Source organism: Dama dama, chromosome 5 (genome assembly GCF_033118175.1).
Source record: "Dama dama isolate Ldn47 chromosome 5, ASM3311817v1, whole genome shotgun sequence".
NCBI classification, from domain to species: Eukaryota; Metazoa; Chordata; class Mammalia; order Artiodactyla; family Cervidae; genus Dama; species Dama dama.
The window spans coordinates 103474530-103493187 of NC_083685.1; the positions used below are offsets into that span (position 1 = coordinate 103474530).

An 18658-nucleotide genomic window follows, 5' to 3' on the forward strand; every position below is an offset into this window, starting at 1 on the left:
TGAAGCCCCGCGCGGCGAAGGACCGGAACTCCAGGCGGGCGGCTTGGTAACATGGCGGCAGGAGCTACCCGCGCGTCTCGAGGAGGCGGCGGGGCCCACACCCGGAAGACGAGTCTCCTTTCGGGCTAGCGCGGCGGCTGCTGCGGACCCGGAAGTCCGGGCCGGTTGCTGAATGAGGGGAGCCGGGCCCTCCCCGCGGCAGTCCCCCCGCGCCCTCCGCCCCGACCCGGGCCCCGCCATGTCCTTCTTCCGGCGGAAAGGTAGCGAGGGGCGCGGGGCTGGGCTTGGGGCGGCGGGCGGCGGGCCCTCGGACAGCGAGGCCTCGGCTTCCGCGCGGTCGGACGGCCTGCGTGCCCGGCCAGCGGGCTTGTGGGAGGGAGCTGGGCCTCCTCGCGGGCCACCGCCGGCCGCTCCTGAAGTGTGTGCCGGGACCCACTTGGGGCATGCCTTCTGCAGAGACACAGCTCTTTCGCGGGGAGTGGGGTGGGGGTGGTGCGTTTATAGCAGAAAATGGAAATTTCCTCAGTATTACGGAAGTCTCCGACTTTGCAGAATATCGAGGGGTTTGTGTCTAAAAGCAACACGTGAAAAAATTGTTTTCTTCAACGAGTGCTCTTTTCCAGTTTCCCCTTTATGGGGGGAGGGGGATTCTGCTGTTCCTAAAATGACATTACTTAACTTACGGTTAGAAGTTCCCTAATGAAGAAGAGTCCTTCTTTTGATGACTTTGCTAGTTTACTTGCTACGGGAATCCTAACTTTATAGACAAACTGCTTATATTGATATTTCTAGTTTTCAGTAGGAGTAGCTGCCCAGTTTTTTGAGTAGAGGCAACTTTCTTTTGAGTCTGGGTAAGGTTTTTGGCATTTCGTTACGGGTACGTGTCCAGGGTGGACGAGTGTGGATCTTTTGGGATGATAGTGATTCTTGTATCGATTCTTGTTGCTTCAGGGAAAATTTCCCAGACAAATGCAGGTTTGGGGAAAGCACTGAACTAAATCAGACTTGGGTTTATGTGACAGCTCTGCTACTAACTCTGTCATCTGGGACAGAAAAATGTTGACCCACTTTCCTCTCAGCTGAGAATTTGATGATTCCTAAAGACCCCATTCAACTCTATAAAGAATTCCTTTTAAGTACACAGGGAGTTTTAGTAACTGATGCCATGTGATCAGTGAATGAAACCATGATGAATGAATGAAAACCTCTCTGAATGAATGAAAATGGTAAAATGGTACAAGGAAGCTGTGTTAGTAAGGTACTTTGGTATGGTTGATAGCTCTCCAATTTGTTTGACAGTGTTGAAATGGTTGGTGATTTTTTTTTTTTTTTTTTTTAGGGTAAGGAGTGTTCTGTGTATAATGGTATAATGAGGCAAATTGCTTTGCTCATAGCCTGTTGTCTATTCAGCAAATACTTTTGAATGTCTGCTCTTTGCCAGGCACTGTGCTAGGCCCTCAGTATTGAGCACTGCACAAGACAAAATCCGTATTTCCAAGGAGCTTGTTGTCTGCTGGGGTAGACAATAAACCTCTCTCTCTCTGTTTACAAATTGAGTAAAGAGTTATGAAAGAGAGAGCTTGAGAGAAGAGACATATTTCGATTTGATGTTAGTCAAAGGCCTCAGCTGACGACCTTGAAACTTAGGGCTGAAGAACAGCAAGAGGTAATGTATAGAGGCCAGGGAAGAGCATTCCAGGCACAGGGAATGGTGTTCAAAGGCTGGGTGGTAAGAGTTTGGTGTCCTTCAAGAGAGAAAAGAAGCCCACTGTGACTGCGGTTCTGAGAGGTACACAAGGATCAGATGATTCAGAGCTTTGTAGGTCACGGCAAGGTGTTATTCCAAGTGCAGAGACAATATTTTAAAATTTTAAAGAGGAGTGATTTGATCTCATTTTGCTTTGAAAAGATCATTCTAGATGTTTTTTGGAGACTGAATGTAGCAAGAATAGAAACTGGAGATGGTCCTATTTAGAGCTCCCATCCAGTTTCTAAATACCATTTTTAAATACCACCTATCTGCCGATGACTCCCAGATTTACGTCTCCAGCTTGCATTCTCTTCCCTGAATCTAGACTCCATATCCAACTGTTGGTCCACTTTTTACCTCTACGCATAGATGTCTGGGCTTCCCAGGTGGCTCAGCAGTAAAGAATCCACCTGCAGTGCAGGGTCAGGAAGATCCCCTGGAGGAGGAAATGGCAACCTACGCCAGTATTCTTGCCTGGGGAATCTCATGGACAGGGGAGCCTGGTGGGCTACAGTCCTTGGGGTTGCAAAGAGTCAGACATGACCAAGCAACCAAACAACAACAACAACAATAGATGTCTAAGAGGTCAACTAATAAACAACTTACTGTATCTAAAATTTCACTTTAGATTTAGCCTTCCTTCATCTGTTTTTCAGTATCTTGATAAATTGCATTTCTGGTCTTTTAATTGCTCAGGCTAAAACTTTAGTACTTTCTTCAACCTCTTTCTCTCCTACTCTATGTCTGATCCATCAGCAAATCTGTTAGGTTCACCGCAGAATATAGCTCAAATCCAGTCACTTCTCACCATCCCTGACCGTGAACACGCTGGCATCTCTATTTAGTTTGGGTGGTTAATGAAGTCCTCTGAGGGGATGTCATTCAGATCTCAGCTTAAGTGTCAAGATGAAGCCGGTTTTATGAAGATCAAGGAAACAGTGTTATTTTGCGTTAGTCTTCAATTTGGTTTCCCTTCCTCCATTTTTGATTCCCCTGGTGTGTTTTCAAACTGCATTATACCACACCTCTGTTCAGATGCCCTCAGTGGTTTCCTGTATATGGCCCTACATAATCTACGTCCTGTTTCTCCTCTGTTTTCATCTGTTCCCTTTCTCCAGCACTCTTCCTTGTATGTTGGCCACCTTGTTATCAAATAGATTCCCACCTCAGGGCCTTTGCACTTGTTCCCTCTGACTGGAAACCTCTTCTTACAGATGCAAGCCTATTTTCTTCCCCCTTCTCCTCCAGGGTTTTGATTAATTGACATCTTAGTGAAGGGTTCTCTGACCAGCCTGCTGAAGATTGCAGCCCCCAGCCCCAGCACTCCTTACTGTGGCCCTCCTTTTTTATTTTTTTTCTGCAGTGTTTATCACCATCTGCTGACTCATGTGTTTTGTTAGGAAGGAAGCTTATGTTTGTTCATGGCCGTATCTTCAAGTCCTGATCAGTGCTTGGGATATAGTTAGAAATTTAGTAAATATCTGTTGAGTAAGTGAATGAAAATAAGAAAAATTCCAGAAGGTAATAAGTGCTGTGCAGGGAATTTAAACAATGATATAGGAGCAGCTTAGCAGATGGCAGTTTGTATTTGGATAGAGAGGGAAGGCTTGTCTAGGAAGATGGTATTTAAACTGAGGTCTCAATGAGGAAAGAGCCAGCCTTGAAAAGGTGAAAGGAACTGTATTCTTGCTGGAGGGAATTGGTAGTACAAATGTCCTGAGGTAGGAATGAGCTGGCTTTGTTCAAGGACGCAGAGAAGGCTGCAGTTTACTGGGAGTAGAGGGCAATGGGGTTGTCTTGGAGTTAGAGAAAGCATGCTTGAGTAAGTGACTGGAGTGAAGGAAAACTGGGAAAGCTGTGGAAAACTGAGTTTGGGGTAGGAAGAATCCACAGTTCTCCTTCAGTGGATGTGAGTCCATGTGGATCTGCCAAGGAGGCAGTTGGATGTACTAGTCTGTAGTTCAGGAAAGAGCTCAGAACTTGAGTTCTCTATCTGAATTTAAAAGTATTTTGCATAAATAATGATTAAAGACATAGGACTGGGTGGCATCATCTAGGGAAGACATACAGTATATGAATTAGTTACGTTGAAAGGCTAAGCTTCCATGACAGAGAGACACAGAGTACAACGGCTCAAACAAGATAGGCCTTTATTTCTCTCTTGTGTAACAGTTCAGGTCCCTGGTCATCAGGGGGCTTTCCTTCATGATCATTCAGGGATCATTTTCCTACTATTGTCTTATTCCTCTTTCTCTTAAGGTATATTGCATGTTATAAAGCCAAGTCATAGCCCCTTCTGTCAGCTTTCTGACCCACGGTAAGGGAAGAGAGAAGCTTTGGCCAGAAATGGCACATCCTGCTCCTGTTCACATTTAATTGCTGAGAACCTAGTCATGTGGTCCCAGCTAACTTAAGGGCTTTGGGAAATGGAGAGAAGCTAGCCAGCTGTATGCCAGGCTACGACCCTCTTGCTAAGAAGGGGAGAATGAGTTCAGTGGTGAGGTAGCATAACCTGCCATACTGTAGACAAGGAGAGAGTGCTGAGTTAATTGAGCTTTTAGAAGTTAAGTTGAGGAACATGAGCCATTGGCAAAAGAAAATGCCAAGTGATACAGGAGTGGAGTGTCTTGAAAGCTAAGAGAAGATAGTACTTCAAAAAGTAGGAAGTATTGTATTTAATGTCACTTACAAGGTTGAGGTAAATAGACATAGCTATTCACTTTGATAACAGGGAAGTAATTGATGACTTATAAATGTAGTGTCAGTGGAACAGGTTGAAGGGAGAATGTGAAGTGGGGAAAGTAAAAAGAATAACCAGGAAAATTTACAGTTAAGAGGGAAAAACAAGGCCAATAACTGCAAGGAGCCTTTAGGGTAAGGGGTGTTTTTTGTTGTTATTTTTAAAATAAAAGATGCTAAACTTGTTTGTCTGCTGATAGAAAGAACTCAGTAGAGAGAGAGAAAATGATACAGAAAAGAAATGTTACTTGCAGGAGTGAAGTTCTTGAAAAGACTTAGGAGTTGAGATTAAAGCCTGACTGTATCAAGATTTAATTAGGATATACTGCTGCTGGAAATGGCAGTTGGTACAACCACTTGTTTAAAACCTTCAAACAATGCTATATATTGCTTATGAATACATAAGTATGTTAAATAGTAAAAGTGTGGATGGAAACCTTAAACATTCACTTTCTGAAATTGTTTCTCTATGGAGAAGGGGAATGAGGTCACAGAGGGACTTTTAGTTGTACCTGCAATGTTTTATTTCCTTTAAAAATTTTTCCAAAGCAAATATGGTGTAATGTTAAGTTTTGCTAAACCTAAGTGTCTTGCTTCTGTTTTAAATGTTTCATAATAATTTTTAAAAATACAGGAAGAGTCAGTAGTGCGAAATAAGGTGGTAGAAATAAACGACAGTAAATGTAAATAAAAATCTAGTAAAAGTCCATCGAAAGGTGGACAAAAAGTAATGACTTGGGTTGGATAATAATCGAAAATCCAGCTATTTACCAGAAACACAACAAAAACATAAAGACAGAGAGAAATTAAAAATAAATGGATGCAAAGAGAAGAAAGCTTGTGAAGTAGCTGAAATACTTTAAAGCGTAAAATACTAGTAGGGTTGAAAAAAAAAGTCTGTAAAGTATGGTAAAATGAGTAGAGTACTAGGAAGATAAAATTCTGAACTGGTTTGCACCTAAAATCTAGTCTCAAAATATATAAAGTAAAATCAACAGAATTACTAGGAGAAGTCAACAAGTGTGTAAGTTGTAATTGAGTTTTAAGAACATTCTGCTTTGGAAATAAAGAACAGTAATCACGATAAACAGAAATGGGTGACCCAGACAATAAAGACATGGTTATCTTCAGATTGGTTTCCTAATCTATGCTGTTTAAACGTTAAAAAGAGCGTAGGAAAGTTAAAAGGATGAGAATATAGATCAGGGTTATACAAACCAAAAGAAAACTAACATAGTCTTCACTATAGCACACATGAAAAAGAATAGAAAATTTTTGTGAGGGAAAGGGAACAAGAGTCATTATTCACAGATACTATGATTGTGTACAGAGAACGTTTAAGAAAATTTACACATATACCATTAGAATAAGTGTTTGAAACTCAGTTGTATCCCTGTAGCCATTAAAAATAAAAAACTGAAATCTCTATGGAGTTTACAAAATATAAGTGGACCTAAAAGGAGACCCAAATAAATAGAGGTATACTATGTTCATGAACAGAAAGACTCAATACCAGAAAAATGTGAACTCTCTCTCAAATTGATCAAGTCAATGCTTAATGTTTAAAAAGAAATTACCATGAGGGTTTTAGGATCAGGACAAGTTGGTCCTACGGTTAATATGAAAGATAGTTTTGAAAAAAGAATATGATAGAGGGCTTGGCTCTGCCAGAGCCTATTACATAGTTAGTAATTACAGTAGTAGGCCCAGAAACAGACCCACGTATGTATGGGAACGTAGTATATAAAGAGTTCCTATTCATTTGGGAAAGATTGGACTAATCAGTAAGTTGTGTTCATTATCCCGCTGGCCCAAAAAAGAGAAAGGAAAAATTAATTCTTCCTCATTATGTACATCAGGGGGTCAGCAAACTTTTTCTATAAAAAAACAGATAGTAAATATTTTAGGCTTTGAAGGCTATTTGGTCCACCTCACTCTCCTCTATCCTTGTAGCTATAGACTATACAGAAACACTATGAAGAACTGGTGGTGGGCTGGACTTGGCCCTTGGGCTGTAGTTTGCTATCCCTGATAATACAGAAATAAATGCCAAATGAGTTGGAGCCCAGAATTTGAAAAAGCAAAGTTTGAAATCATATAGAAGAAAATATAGGGGTAAGAAATAAGACGTAGGAAAATTTAATCAATGTAGTTTGACTACATTAAGATTTAAAGTTTGCATACAATAAAATATACCTCTAAGGTACTTGGTGGTGGAACCCGTTGTTCTTAGAAGTGGTTTGGAGGTGATTGAGAGACAGTGTGGAAGATGACTCCCAGAGCTTTGGCCTGAGAAGCTAGTGGGCAGTGAAACATTTATGAGAGGAGAAAAAGATTGACTTAGGAGCAGGTTTGGGGAAAGATGGTACATCCCATTTAGGCAGTGGGATTATGAAAGATGGCAGAAAGTTGGTAAACTATGAATTTGAGATCAAAAAGTACTCAGACTAGAGCGAGTACTTTGGGAGTTATGGCATGTCTGTGGTATTGAAAGCCTGAAGAATAGCTGAGATCAGCAAGGAAGTACATATGTACATGGATTGGAGAGATGGGTGACCAATCTTGTCCCTGAGAAACTTCCAGCTGGCAGAGGAGAAGTCGGCCAGGGATAAGCTGAGAAGGAGCCCCTGGAAAACGAGGAGTGGGGTTTCACGGAAGCCATGCCAAATTCATGTTTCAAGAGGGAGATGAAGTCAGTTGGCAGATGGAGCTGAGGCAGCTGCAAACACCAGTCATCCCAGCACGGGGCTGGGTACTGAGACACGTTGCTGGAAAAGTACATGTTGAGTTCTGGTGTATGGGGTGGGAGGTGCCTCTGAGACATTCATTTACACACGTTATCTTAATCACACGTTATCTTGGCTTTTAACCAAGGGTAGAAGAGTGATTTCTCTGGTTCCACAGACCAAGGTTGAAATCCTGCCTGTTGAAATGACTCTTTACTAGCTCATAAGAATGACCAGGTTTTGTAAATCAAGGAAATTGAGACCCTGAGAATTAAAGTAACTGGTTCAGGATCACATGGGAGAGCCCAAATTTGAACCTAGGTGTCCTGACCTCATCTCACCTTAAGCACTCGGCCTTCTTGACCAAGTGCTTCTCTGAGAAACTTCCCCTGACAGGTGCCTTGCCCTGCTCCATGGCGGCTTGCCCTTTTGTGTAAAACTTTGAACACGCTCATCTATTGGAATAGAGCTGGCCTGAGTTTTACAGTGTGTGGAGGGGGCATTTGGCTGAAGAAGTTGATCATGCTGCCCTCCTCTCTTGCAGTGAAAAGCAAAGAGCAGGAGAAGACCCCAGATGTCAAGTCAGTCAAAGGTGAGTCAGCGCTTCGCAGTTATGAACTCTTTAATCCTGTTGCGTTCTCCCTTGTTTATCATCTCTGCCTTTTATAATTACTCATGGTTGTGACTTATTGATGTATCTTTTAACACCCAACATATGCTAGGCTTTTACTGAGCATTCATTGGCTGTCCTGGTGATTCCAGGGAACCAGTGTCCTCCTTGCTAATCACACATTTCAGTGATTCCCTAAAAGCAATTGATTGACTTTATTTTAAAAAACTAAAAGCAGAAAATAACTCTTTACTGAGCAGTCTGACCACTGACTTATAAAGCCTTGTTTTCTGAGGTTTATCTGAGATCTGGATGCTCACTGTTTTCATTTCTTTATTACTTTGAACGAATGGCCCTAACTTAAAATTTATTCAGAGTTCTTTATTAGAATCAATATATTGTCCTTATTTGTAGGTAAGAGCCTGTTTTTTTTAGACTGTAATTTCTGCTGTAGTTGTGACTGATTTCATTATGTCAATGTACAAAAATTTTGGAATGGGAAAATTGTAATGAAAATTACTTCCATGTCCATGGCATATAATTTTCATAGATACAATTTATTTACACAAATACTGTAGATTGCTACTTCTTTAGATTTTTCTTTTAAATGTTTGCATGTTGTGTGGCTAGCATTGAGTATTAACTCCACTTGCTCAATTTGTGAGAGGGACACTGATTATAACAAGAGGTTTGTAAGATTAGGGAATAAGTAGGGTACCTCACAGCCTTATTCTCTGCTTGTTTCTGATCATTTAAAGTCAGGTGGATTCCACGTTGGTTCAGTGCACTAAACCAAAACCTCTTAAAGACCTTTCATGAGAGTCTTTTGATATTTGTGTGGAACAAGTGGGATGAGTGGAATTTTAATTCAGCTGTAGCAATGAATTCATAGGGTTACTTTGACCATGTGAATTTGATGAGTTCCTCTTTATCCTGAAGTCAACAGGATATTATTATTTCTTTAGGCTATGAAAGAAAATAAATTTTGTGAATTTTTAAGTGTGCTTTATCTTTAAGCAACTTGAACTTTGATCAGTTTTTATTAGATGGTGAAATTTTGTTACTCAGTTAAAAAGTAAAATAAACAGAATTGTGTTAGTTAAAAAATAAAATTAGCAATACTGAAGAGTATTGTTCTAATTCTTTTGATAACCTAAAATTTTACTTTGGAATTTAATTTCTCACTTGCCAGCTAGCTAGGATTAGGAAATTGCAGAAGGTCCATATTTCGGGATGTTTGCTGCCTTTGGTACTTTCTTTACTAGAGGTTCTCAGAGAGAACTTTCTCAAAGATCTCTCTTCTAAGTTCTACTTTTGGCACAGTATTTTGAGAGTTATATATAAGTAATAGGGAGTCTCTTTCCAATTTTCTGCTGCTTGGTTAATTTACCTTTTCCATAAGAATTTTTTGTTGAGTGTGCGTGCTTACTCAAGAGAGGTGTTACAAAATCTGATTTTTAAAGTTCCTTAAAGCCCTTTTAGGAGACAGTTTTAGACTTATCAAATTGTATTTAATTTTTAACAATTTTTTGAAAAATTATAGCTTCAATATCCGTACATTCCCCACAAAAAAGCACTAAAAATCATGCCTTGCTGGAGGCTGCGGGACCAAGTCATGTTGCAATCAATGCCATTTCTGCCAACATGGACTCCTTTTCAAGTAGCAGGACTGCAACACTTAAGAAACAGCCCAGCCACATGGAGGCTGCTCACTTTGGAGACCTGGGTGAGTGACTCTCAGTTTTTGTTAACTTCTAGGAGGAAGGATTTGAGTATAAAGTGTGAAGTTCCTGCCAGAGGATACTGACCCGTATTATTGGCTGGGCCTTTGAAAAAAAAATGTTTAAACTGGACTAACAGCTAGTGTAATGGATGGCTCCATGTTGTTCTTCTGTAAATAGAAAAAGTATGCCCAGTAGAATAATGGGCCATTTCCAGAAGAAGAAGTACATTTGGCCACTGAGTGTGTGAAAAGGAGGCCTCACTGCACTAATACTCAGTGCAATGCGAATTAAAATAATGAGTTTATGTTCTCCCAACACATTAGCAAGTATTTAAAGCTTGATAATTGGAATGTTAATGTAGATGCAGAGAAATAGCCACTCCTGTTTACACATAGCAGCTTGGATGAATCTCAAAGGAATTATTTTGAGAGACAAGTGTTATTCCATTCTTGAAATGACAAAATGATAGATATGAAGAATAGATCGATGAGTGTTGGCCAATGGTTAGGGATGGCGGCTGGTTATAAAAGGCCTCACGAGAGATCCTTGTGTCACTGGAGCTGTTCTCTGTCTTAATGTTTATACAAGTCTACTCACATGATAGAAACACAGAGAACTAAATGCACATACAGTGAGTACTGGTGAAACTGGAGAAGTCTGGATAAGATGGATGGATTGTGTCAGTGTCTTAGTGGGATCTTGATACCGTAGGGGAGACTGGGTATGTGCATGTTAGTCGCTCAGTCATGTCCAACTCTTTGCGACCCCACGGACTGCAGCCCTCCAGGCTTCTCTGTCCATGGAATTCTCCAGGAATGCCATTTCCTTCTCCAAGACTGGGTAAAGGGTACTTAAAGTTAAGTCTTACAGAGGCTCGAGCTTTCCTGAAGTTCATTAAAGAGGTGTTGACGCAATGGACTAGTTAACACTAAAGTCAGGACAGTCAGCAGGGGTGGTACATGAAGTGCTTCAGAAGAAACAACCAAGGGTGAAGAAAAGCCCTTTTGAAAAGCCGATGAGGCCCTCGGTTAATTTCATAAAAATGAGTCTCTCTGTGTCGTGCTGTGAAAGTATTTTCTTAGTTTTTTCTGTCTTCTAATAATTAGCTTGTGTTCATAGTCATAACCTAAATTTAGTTAAATGTGAAATAAACTTTTGGTTTTATTGTTTGGTTTTACTTTTCAAGATAAAATCCCAAATCTAACTATTCTGTTATAAATGAGACTAAGAAAAAAAATGAGACTAAGAGTTCATAACATCTTTCTAGTTATATCCACAATTTTTCCTCAGGATAAGGTCCTAGAAATAGAGTTACTGGATTGAAAATTGCCCTGATGGAAAAAAAAAAAAAAAATTACCCTGATGGCTAAGGCTTTACTGTCTGTTTCTCCAAAAAGGTTTTGTTATTTTACATTTTTCATCATCTGTTTTGCTGTGCCCTTGTTAGTTCTTGTTATTTTTTTTAAACCCATCTTTCAGTTTGATGGGCAAAAATGGTATGTATTAATTTGCTTTTTTGAGACTTTTAATGAGGTTGAACTTTTAAAATATTTTTATTGGTCTTTTTTTCCTTTGGAACTGGTATCGTAAGATTTTTTTCCCTTAAGAATTTACATGATTTGAATTGCCATGAAAAGAGATGCGAGGATTAATTAAGTTAACAAAGACCCTCCTAATAATTTAAATAAGCTTTAGTGGTTGTTCGGAGAAGGCAGTGGCACCCCTCTCCAGTACCAGGAATGGCGGAGCCTGGTGGGCTGCCATCTATGGGGTCGCACAGAGTCAGACACAACTGAAGCGACTTAGCAGCAGCAGCAGCAGTGGTTGTTATTTGTTATTGAACTGCTAACTCTTTTCTTCTTTTAGGCAGATCTTGTCTGGACTACCAGACTCAGGAGGCCAAATCAAGTCTTTCAAAAACCCTTGAGCAAGTCTTGCATGACACCATGGTCCTCCCTTACTTCATTCAATTCATGGAACTTCGGAGAATGGAGCATTTGGTTAAGTTTTGGTTGGAAGCTGAAAGTTTTCACTCCACAACTTGGTCCCGAATAAGAGCACACAGTCTGAACACAGTGAAGCAGAGCTCATTGGCTGAACCTGTCTCTCCATCTAAAAAGCCCGAAACCACAGCAGCTTTTGTAACCGAGTCTCTTAACAGGAGGTTGGAGGATTCTGGCTCAGCCCATCTGGAAGGAATTGACTTGAATAATAGAACTAGCAACACCCAGAACCACTTGCTTTCCCAGGAGAGTGACAGTGCCCATTCTCTCCACCTAGAGACAGCCAGGACAGGAACTCATCGGGGCTCCCTGGAAACCCAGGAGTCCTCCAGGCTCATGGTAGCCAGTAGAAGTAGTCCATCTTCTCCACTGAAGGAATTATCAGGAAAATTAATGAAAAGTAAGTGTGTGGTGTTGTCTCTTTATCCTGTTTTTGTTTGTTTTTACTATCTATTTATGGGCTTCCTTGGTGATCCAGTGGCTAAGATTGCAGGCTCCAAATGCAGGAGGCCTGGGTCTGATCCCTGGTTGAAGAGCTAAAGATCCCACATTCCACAATAAGATCTGTTGGAGCCAAATAAATAAAAATAAATACATAAATATTTTTAAAAATCTACTTACAAAGTGGAAGTTGAATGGGGATTAAAAGGGTTAGAGTAATTTTCTCCCAAATTTGGGAGTTTTAGAATAGGATTGTGTATGAAAAAAGAACAGAAGAGCCAACCCGCTAAGAAATAGAAATAATTAACAAATGAAGAAGGGCCCAGGGTCATCACAGATTTTGAAATCAAATCCTTATCCAGAAAAGCTAATGGCAGCCTCAGTCTTAGTTTTCTTGCTCTTTTACTGAACTTTGCAGGTAAAGTTATTTGTTAATTGACAGCAGGCAGCATTAATCAGGTTCTGTGTCCGGGGCTGTACTTGAATTTCATGGAGTAGTCACAGCAGCCCTGTGAGGTAGGCAGTCACCCCATTTTACATCTGAGGAAGTCGTGGCTTGGGAAGGTCGGGGAGCCTGTCAGGTCATACACCAGGCAGGACCTGCGCTTGAAGTCCTGGCGTCTGGACTGCAGCTCCTCTTTTCTTTTTTCTTCTCTGTTAGCTTGAAAGCTACACACTCTTCATTTTTCAGTTATCACCTGGAATTCTGATTAGACAGCTTCCAACCCATGCTCATCATCTCTCCTATCTTCTCTTTGTTTTTCAAAGGTCCAAGTCAACATTCCTTTTTTGATTTTTCCTTGTGTGCTTTTTTATTTTTTTTTCCTACTAAGATGTTATGAAGGCAGTTTTTTTTTTAAGGTTCATAGCAAAATTGAGGGGAAGGTACAGGTGTTTTCTATACACCCTTCGCCCCTGCACATGCATTGCCTTCCCCATTATCAACATCCCCACCAGAGGGAAACACTTGTTACAACCAGTGAACTTACCTGAGGGCGTCACAATTACCCAAAGTTTACTTTCAGGTTCACGCCTGGTGTTACATGTTTTGTGAGTTTGGGGAAGTGTATAACCACTTGTAACCATCATTGTGATACCAAGCAGAGCATTTTCACTGCCCTAAAAACCTCTGTGCTCTACCAGTTTATCTCTGTATACCCACTCATTTCACTCTGGCCACCACTAATCTTTTTCCTGTCTCCATAGTTTTGCATTTTCTGGAATGTCACATACTTAGAATTGTGTAGTCTATAGCTTTTTCAGTTTGGTGGTGACATCTTGAGATATTTTAGTTCGTTGATTCTTAAAATGGATCTAAACTGCTATTAAATCAGTCTTTTAACATGTTATTTTAATCTAAAAGTTAGTAAATTCTTTCATTTCTAGAAATATTTTTCTTCAGGTTTGCCTGGTCATTTTTTAGTTTCTTGTTCCTTTATCCCTCTGTCTTACTTTTGACTCCCATTTTTTATTTATTTAAATTTATTAAACACGTATTCAGTATCTCATAACCCCAGTGCCTATAGCTTTTGTGTATCTGATTCAGGGTTTGTTTCTGCAGGTTCACACTTCTGGTAGGCTGTGGTTTTAGTGGGTTTTGGCTGTGAATACATATGTCCTTGAATTTTATCTTTGGTAATTCTTCAGGGACTCTGATTAAATTGGGTTCTTTGTGAGTATCTTTGCATTTGCTTTTGCCAGGCATCCAGGACCCGCTTCATTGCTACCCTGGTACCACTGAAAACTAAGTTTCTGTCTTGGGAGTGTGCGTGTGTGTCCCACCCTCTTAGGGCTCTGTGTGTGTGTGTGTGTGTGTGTGTGTGTGTGCGCGCGCGCGCGTGCGTGTGTGTGTGTGTGTGCGCGCGTGCGTGCGTGTGTGTGTGTGTCCCACCCTCTTAGGGCTCTGTGTGTGTGTGTGTGCGCGCGTGCGTGTGTGTGTGTGTGTGTGCGCGTGCGTGCGTGTGTGTGTGTGTCCCACCCTCTTAGGGCTCTGTGTGTGTGTGTGTGTGTGTATTTCAGGCCCTGCCCTCTTAGGGCCTTCTCCCGGGCAGCTGCCCTTGAAAGTGTAAGCCTCCTGTCTTATGGGGGTGGGGGTCTTTCTCAGGTAAATGACCTCTCTCTCTTGTGCTTTTGCCCATCTTGATTGGGACTGGCTCCTACAGTCCACAGTTACTTATCTGCAGTCGAGAAATCCAGAAAGCTTTGCTTATCACAGGTTATTTTTTGAATGAACAGAAGTTGACCTGAAAGGGTATAAGCTTATTATAGCTCATAGCTGATATGAATAGCGTCATGAACATGGTTGTCTTATATGCTGCTGGGGAATTAAAGTGGTGTAGCTTTGTAGTGAGTCTTAAAATTGAATAGTTTGAGTCCTCCAAGTTTGTTCTTTTTCAAAGTTGTTTTTTCTGTTCTAGGTTCTTATTTTTTTAATATGAATTTTAGAATAAGCTTGTCTATATCTACAAGAAACCCTGCTGAGATTTTTTTTAAGTAATTAACTGGAGGATAATTACAATACTGTGGTTTTGGCCATACATCGACATGAATCAGCCAAGGGTGCACATATGTTCCCCTGTCCTGAACCCCACTCCCACCCCGCTCCCCACCCCATCCCTCTGGGTTGTCCCAGAACACTGGCTTTGAATGCCCTGCTTCATGCGTTGAACTTGCACTGGTCATCTGTTTTACATATGGTGATATACATGTTTCAGTGCTATTCTTTCATAGCATCCCACCCTTGCCTTCTCCCACATAGTCCAAAAGTCTGTTCCTTACATCTGTGTCTCTTTTGCTGCCTTGCATATAGGATCATCATTACCATCTTTCTAAATTCCATATATATGCATTAATATACTGTATTGGTGTTTCTCTTTCACTCACAGTGTGGTAAGATTAGATGTCAACTACAGGGAAAAAACTATAAAAAACACAAACATATGCAGGCTAAACAGCACGCTTCTGAATAACCAGCAGATCACAGAAGAAATAAAAAAAGGAAATCAAAATATGCATAGAAACAAATGAAAATGAAAACACGACAATCCAAAACCCATGGGATTCAATAAAAGCAGTGCTAAGAGGGAGGTTTATAGCAATACAAGCCTACCTCAAGAAAAACATCAAATAAACTACTTAACTTTACACCTGCTGAGATTTTTATTGGAATTGCATTCAACCTATGGGTCAGTTTGGAGAGAATTTATGTTCTTAACTGTGTTGAGTCTTAAAACTCGCAGATTTAATCTGCTCCATTTACCTACCTCTTTGATTGCTTTCTTTCACATTGTATGGTTTTCAGCATACAGATCCTTAATGTTTTATTATTCCCCCTTTTCTGGTACTATTGCAAATAGTATGTTTAAAAAGTTTTTGTTTCTATAGTTTTTTTATTGCTAGTATATAGAAATATGATTGACTTTTATATGTTGACCTTCTGTGGCCTCAATTTACTCGTTATTTCTAGGAGCTTTTGTGTAGATTGCCTGAGATTCTTGTCTTCTCCCTGGTTTTAGAAAGCATTCAGGCTTTCACCATAAAGTGTGAGGTTAGCTATGGGTTTTTGTAAATGCCCTGTATCAGGTTGATGAAGCTCCTTTCTCTTAAAAGTTTACTAAGAGTTGTTTAAAAGTTTACTGATAATTGTCTAAATCAAGAATGGTGTTGAATTTTCTCAAATGTTTTTTCTGTGTTATTTAATATGACCATGTGGTTTTCCTTCTTTTGTCTGAGGGATTATATTGATTACAAAAAAAAAAAAAATACTGAATGAGCTTGCATTCCCAGAGTAAGCCTCGTTTGCTTGTGTGTATCAGTCTGTTTATGCTACTGGACTTGATTTTCTAATATTTTGTCGAGCATTTTTGCACCTGTGTGTATGACAGAAAGTGGTCTGTAGTCTTCTTATACTGCTTTTGTCCAGTTTTGGTATCAGTAATTCTGGCCTTGTAAAATGAGTTGTCATTTCATGGAAAACAGCTGGCAGTGTTGTTGCCCAGTGATAAAATGTAAGTTTTCAAGTGAAACTTAGAATTTGGAAAACTTCCATTCACTGCCACATGCTTTGACAGCTTTAAAGAGTGTTCTGAAAAGATCATTGTGATATTAATGATGTGATTTCTTTAAACATGGTACATAGACCAGTAGATTTTAATGTAACAGAATATAATCAGTTTATTAATACGATTTCTGATTCTACATTCTGATTAACTTTTAAGAAACTACCACTTTTCAAGTTTTGGGTATAGTACCGAAGAAGAATGCTTCCCAGGTGGCGCAGTGGTAAAGAATCTGCCTGCCAATACAGGAGACGCGCATTCAATCCCTGATCCAGAAGATCCCCTGAAGGAGGAACTGGCAACCCACCCAGTATTCTTGCCTGGAAAATCCCATGGACAGAAGAGCCTGGTGGGCCACAGTCCATGGGGTCATGACTGAGTACGCACAAGGAGGAGGATCAAAGAAGAATATAACCACAGTTACTTCAGACAGCTATTAAAATACTCCTGTTCACAGCTCTGAGGCCAGATAGTCTTGATATAAAGAAAACCATTTCTCTGTTCACAGCAAAGCAATGTCTGTCCAAAATCAAGCAGTTCTCCATTCTCATTGGATTGTAACCTAGTGTTCACTCTCACACTACCTGGAGTTAGTGCCGACCCTGCAGGTTAAAGGCTCAGTTCCACAGCAGTGTCCCCCACTTCAGATGCCAGTCACGGGCCCCAGGTTGTCACCTGTACGTCAGATTCCTGCTACCTCTTCCTCTTTTGGTAATTTGCTGTCAAGGCTCAAAGAACTTAGGGAAACACGTTATATATGTTTAGTGATGTAAAAGGGTAGTATAAAGGAGAGAAATAAGCTTCCAGATGAAGAGGTCCATGGGGCGAGGTCCAGTAGGATCTCAAGTGCAGGAGCTTCTGTCTCTGTGGGGTTGGGGCAATCTCCCCTCTGGCACATGGAAACATTCATGAACCCAGAAGCTCTCTGAGTTGCTTCATTTAGGGTTTTTATGGTCTCATCACGTAGGCATGATTGATTAAATCATTAGCTGTTGGTGATTGGCTTGATGGTCCACAACCCACTCCACCCTCCCTGGAGGTTGGGGAGTGGGGCTGCAGTTCTGGTTCCTTCTCTGGCAACCAGCCCCCTCTCTGCACAAGTCACTTTGTTTCCATAAACTTTTCCTGTGGTTGAAAGAGCTTTATTATGATTAACAAATGATGCTCCTCTGGCCCCTCCTGTAACTCAGGAATCTGCAAGGGATTTAGGAACCAGGGATTTAGGTTCTGTGCCAGGAACCGGGACAGAAACTGTACATACACACACATATACACATAGGCTTCCCTTGTGGCTCGGATGATAAAGCATCCGCCTACAATGCAGGAGACCCTGGTTTGGGATGATCCCCTGAAGAAAGAAGTAGCAACCTACTCCACTATTCTTGCCTGGAGAATCCCGTGGGCAGAGGAGCCTGGCAGGCTACAGTCCATAGGGTCATAGAGAGTCGGACGTGACTGTGTAACTAACACAACATACACACGCATGCTATATATGTATATATATATTATATACACACACACATATAATATACATACATTTCTTCTCATATCCTGATAGCACTATATAGATTTGACTCAAAAAAGCACAACAGAGTGAATGCCAAAGCAGATTTGAGAGTCTTAAGTTTGCTATCAAGAAAAATAGAGTTGCAAAAATGTAAAATGGCACCCTTTTATTAATTTTTTCAGTTTGGGAAATAGTTATTTTCTATTAAAAAAATGGTGTTTATGTTAACTTTTAGCAGATTTAATATTATTCATTTAAACTGGATAATTTTTTCTCACCTTAATTTTCAATACCTTACTATCTATAGGTAAAACTCAGATAAATGGAAGGTCAGTAATTTTTAAGATTGCAGAGTCCCAAGACAGAAAGTTTGAGATTCTCTATTTTAACCTTCCGGGGTTCTTGAAGGTCAGATGAATGTATTCCTGAATGTGAAATTTGGTAAAATACTTTCAACATGGATTTGTAAATAACTTGAGCCCCCGCTGTGTAAATTCTTCAGGTTCCGACTTTGGAGAGGAGATATGGAAAGAGGGTGTGTGAGAATAAGTACTTGCCGTGTCTTGTGAGCTTGTTAGCTGCGGGGAGGGCAGGGGGCTTCCTCGTAACTCCTCTGCTCCACCAACCAAAGGGTGTAAAAGCAACTTTGTGATAGAGACTTGTTTTGTCCTATGTTTATTTACAGATATATTTATTGTAATAAACTATTTGTGTATATTTGTGTGTGCTTGGGTGCACAGCAAAGCCCTGCTGTTGATGAATATGCTCTGTTACTGGTGCAAGTTGCTTTTTTGGTTTTGAAATTGTCTCTGTCTTCCCTTGCAGGTATAGAGCAAGATGCAGTGAATACTTTTACCAAATACATATCTCCAGATGCTGCTAAACCGATACCAATTACAGAAGCAATGAGAAATGACATCATAGGTAAGCAGTGCTTGAAGCTATGGCCAAAAAAAAGGGCTCTTTTTGGTTATTAAGAGAATTCTTCATGAATATGAAATTCAGCATCTCCCGTGTCTGTTTTCAGTGTACTTTATTATATCTGACTGTCGCTCACTTAAAAAGTTTCCCTCTTATTCATTATTATTAGTTTTTGATTT

General features: G+C 40.5%; 1 protein-coding gene across 2 annotated transcripts in view; it reads left to right on the forward strand.

The window, feature by feature from the left end:
* The first annotated feature begins 27 nt into the window (after positions 1-27).
* The window catches only part of AKAP10 (A-kinase anchoring protein 10), a 38991-nt gene continuing 20360 nt past the window's right edge, over positions 28-18658 (forward strand). The window contains exons 1-5 of one of the 2 annotated variants that reach the window (XM_061143599.1): positions 28-260; positions 7760-7807; positions 9369-9551; positions 11416-11952; positions 18384-18482. In XM_061143599.1, coding sequence (XP_060999582.1) covers positions 173-260; positions 7760-7807; positions 9369-9551; positions 11416-11952; positions 18384-18482 — 955 coding nt within the window. In that variant the 5' untranslated portion in view covers positions 28-172. The remainder of the gene's footprint in view (positions 261-7759; positions 7808-9368; positions 9552-11415; positions 11953-18383; positions 18483-18658) is intronic. The other variant, XM_061143600.1, reaches the window with a different exon arrangement.